Genomic DNA, 901 nt, shown 5'->3' with positions numbered 1-901 from the left:
TAACCCTGTGCTGTCCCTGTCCCTGGGAGTGTTTGATGGGGGGACAGTGTAGAGGGAGCTTTACTCTGTATCTAACCCCGTGCTGTCCCTGTCCCTGGGGAGTGTTTGATGGGGGGACGGTGTAGAGGGAGCTTTACTCTGTATCTATACCCGTGCTGTCCCTGTCCTGGGGAATGTTTGATGGGGGACAGTGTAGAGGGAGCTTTACTCTGTATCTATACCCGTGCTGTCCCTGTCCCTGGGGAGTGTTTGATGGGGGAACGGTGTAGAGGGAGCTCTACTCCGTGTCTAAGCCCTGTTCTACGTGCGTGATCAGATGCGAGTTCATGCCACGGACCTGATTGGCCAGCTTGAGGCTGTGACCTTTGACCCATGCCACCTACCTGGGCGACGTGGACGAATTTGGTGATGACCTCTGCCCTCTGTTGGGGGGTGTGCATGCTCAGTACCATCATCTGCACCCACTGGGACACACTGTTGAACAGACTGATGAATCGCTCCAGAATCGGGTTGTCCTTTGTGCAGCCATGTTTCGCAAAGCTGTGGTAGTCGCGGAACTTACCGGAGAAATTGGCAGCGTCAGTTGGCGAAACGTTGGGGCGGAGGGGGTTCGGGTGGACGGAAGTTACACATTCAGTTCAGAGACAGATTAAGAAAAAAGATCCCACGGTCACGGCTTACGACCTCTCCTCCCAGCCCGAGGGGGATTGTCCCGGCTCTACCTGCAGCACTACACATCCACCAACTGGACGGAGGGTATAACCACAGCATAATTTTACAGGGATGCGCCCACCTAATCAACACAGTACTCTGTTTCAATTCACCGCACCGCAAACAAACCCCTTTACAGCTATTTGCGCACATATCTGGCTCAACACTGTCCAAGGGTCAGTGCTGAGGG

The 901-nt window shown here is 54.4% G+C and overlaps 1 protein-coding gene across 1 annotated transcript in view; it reads right to left on the bottom strand.

Annotated features, from left to right (window-relative positions):
* LOC109925825 (RAS guanyl-releasing protein 2) overlaps positions 1-901 on the bottom strand; it is a gene marked incomplete at its 3' end in the record, with an annotated part of 3,607 nt that overhangs the window by 1,701 nt on the left and 1,005 nt on the right. The window contains exon 2 of the mRNA XM_048594709.1: positions 384-557. Coding sequence (XP_048450666.1) covers positions 384-557 — 174 coding nt within the window. The remainder of the gene's footprint in view (positions 1-383; positions 558-901) is intronic.

The sequence above is a fragment of the Rhincodon typus genome, unplaced genomic scaffold (genome assembly GCF_021869965.1).
Source record: "Rhincodon typus isolate 14 unplaced genomic scaffold, sRhiTyp1.1 hic_rhity00013324, whole genome shotgun sequence".
NCBI lineage: Eukaryota > Metazoa > Chordata > Chondrichthyes > Orectolobiformes > Rhincodontidae > Rhincodon > Rhincodon typus.
Note: the sequence above shows the minus strand (reverse complement) of the source record. Positions and strands in the feature narration are given on the sequence as shown.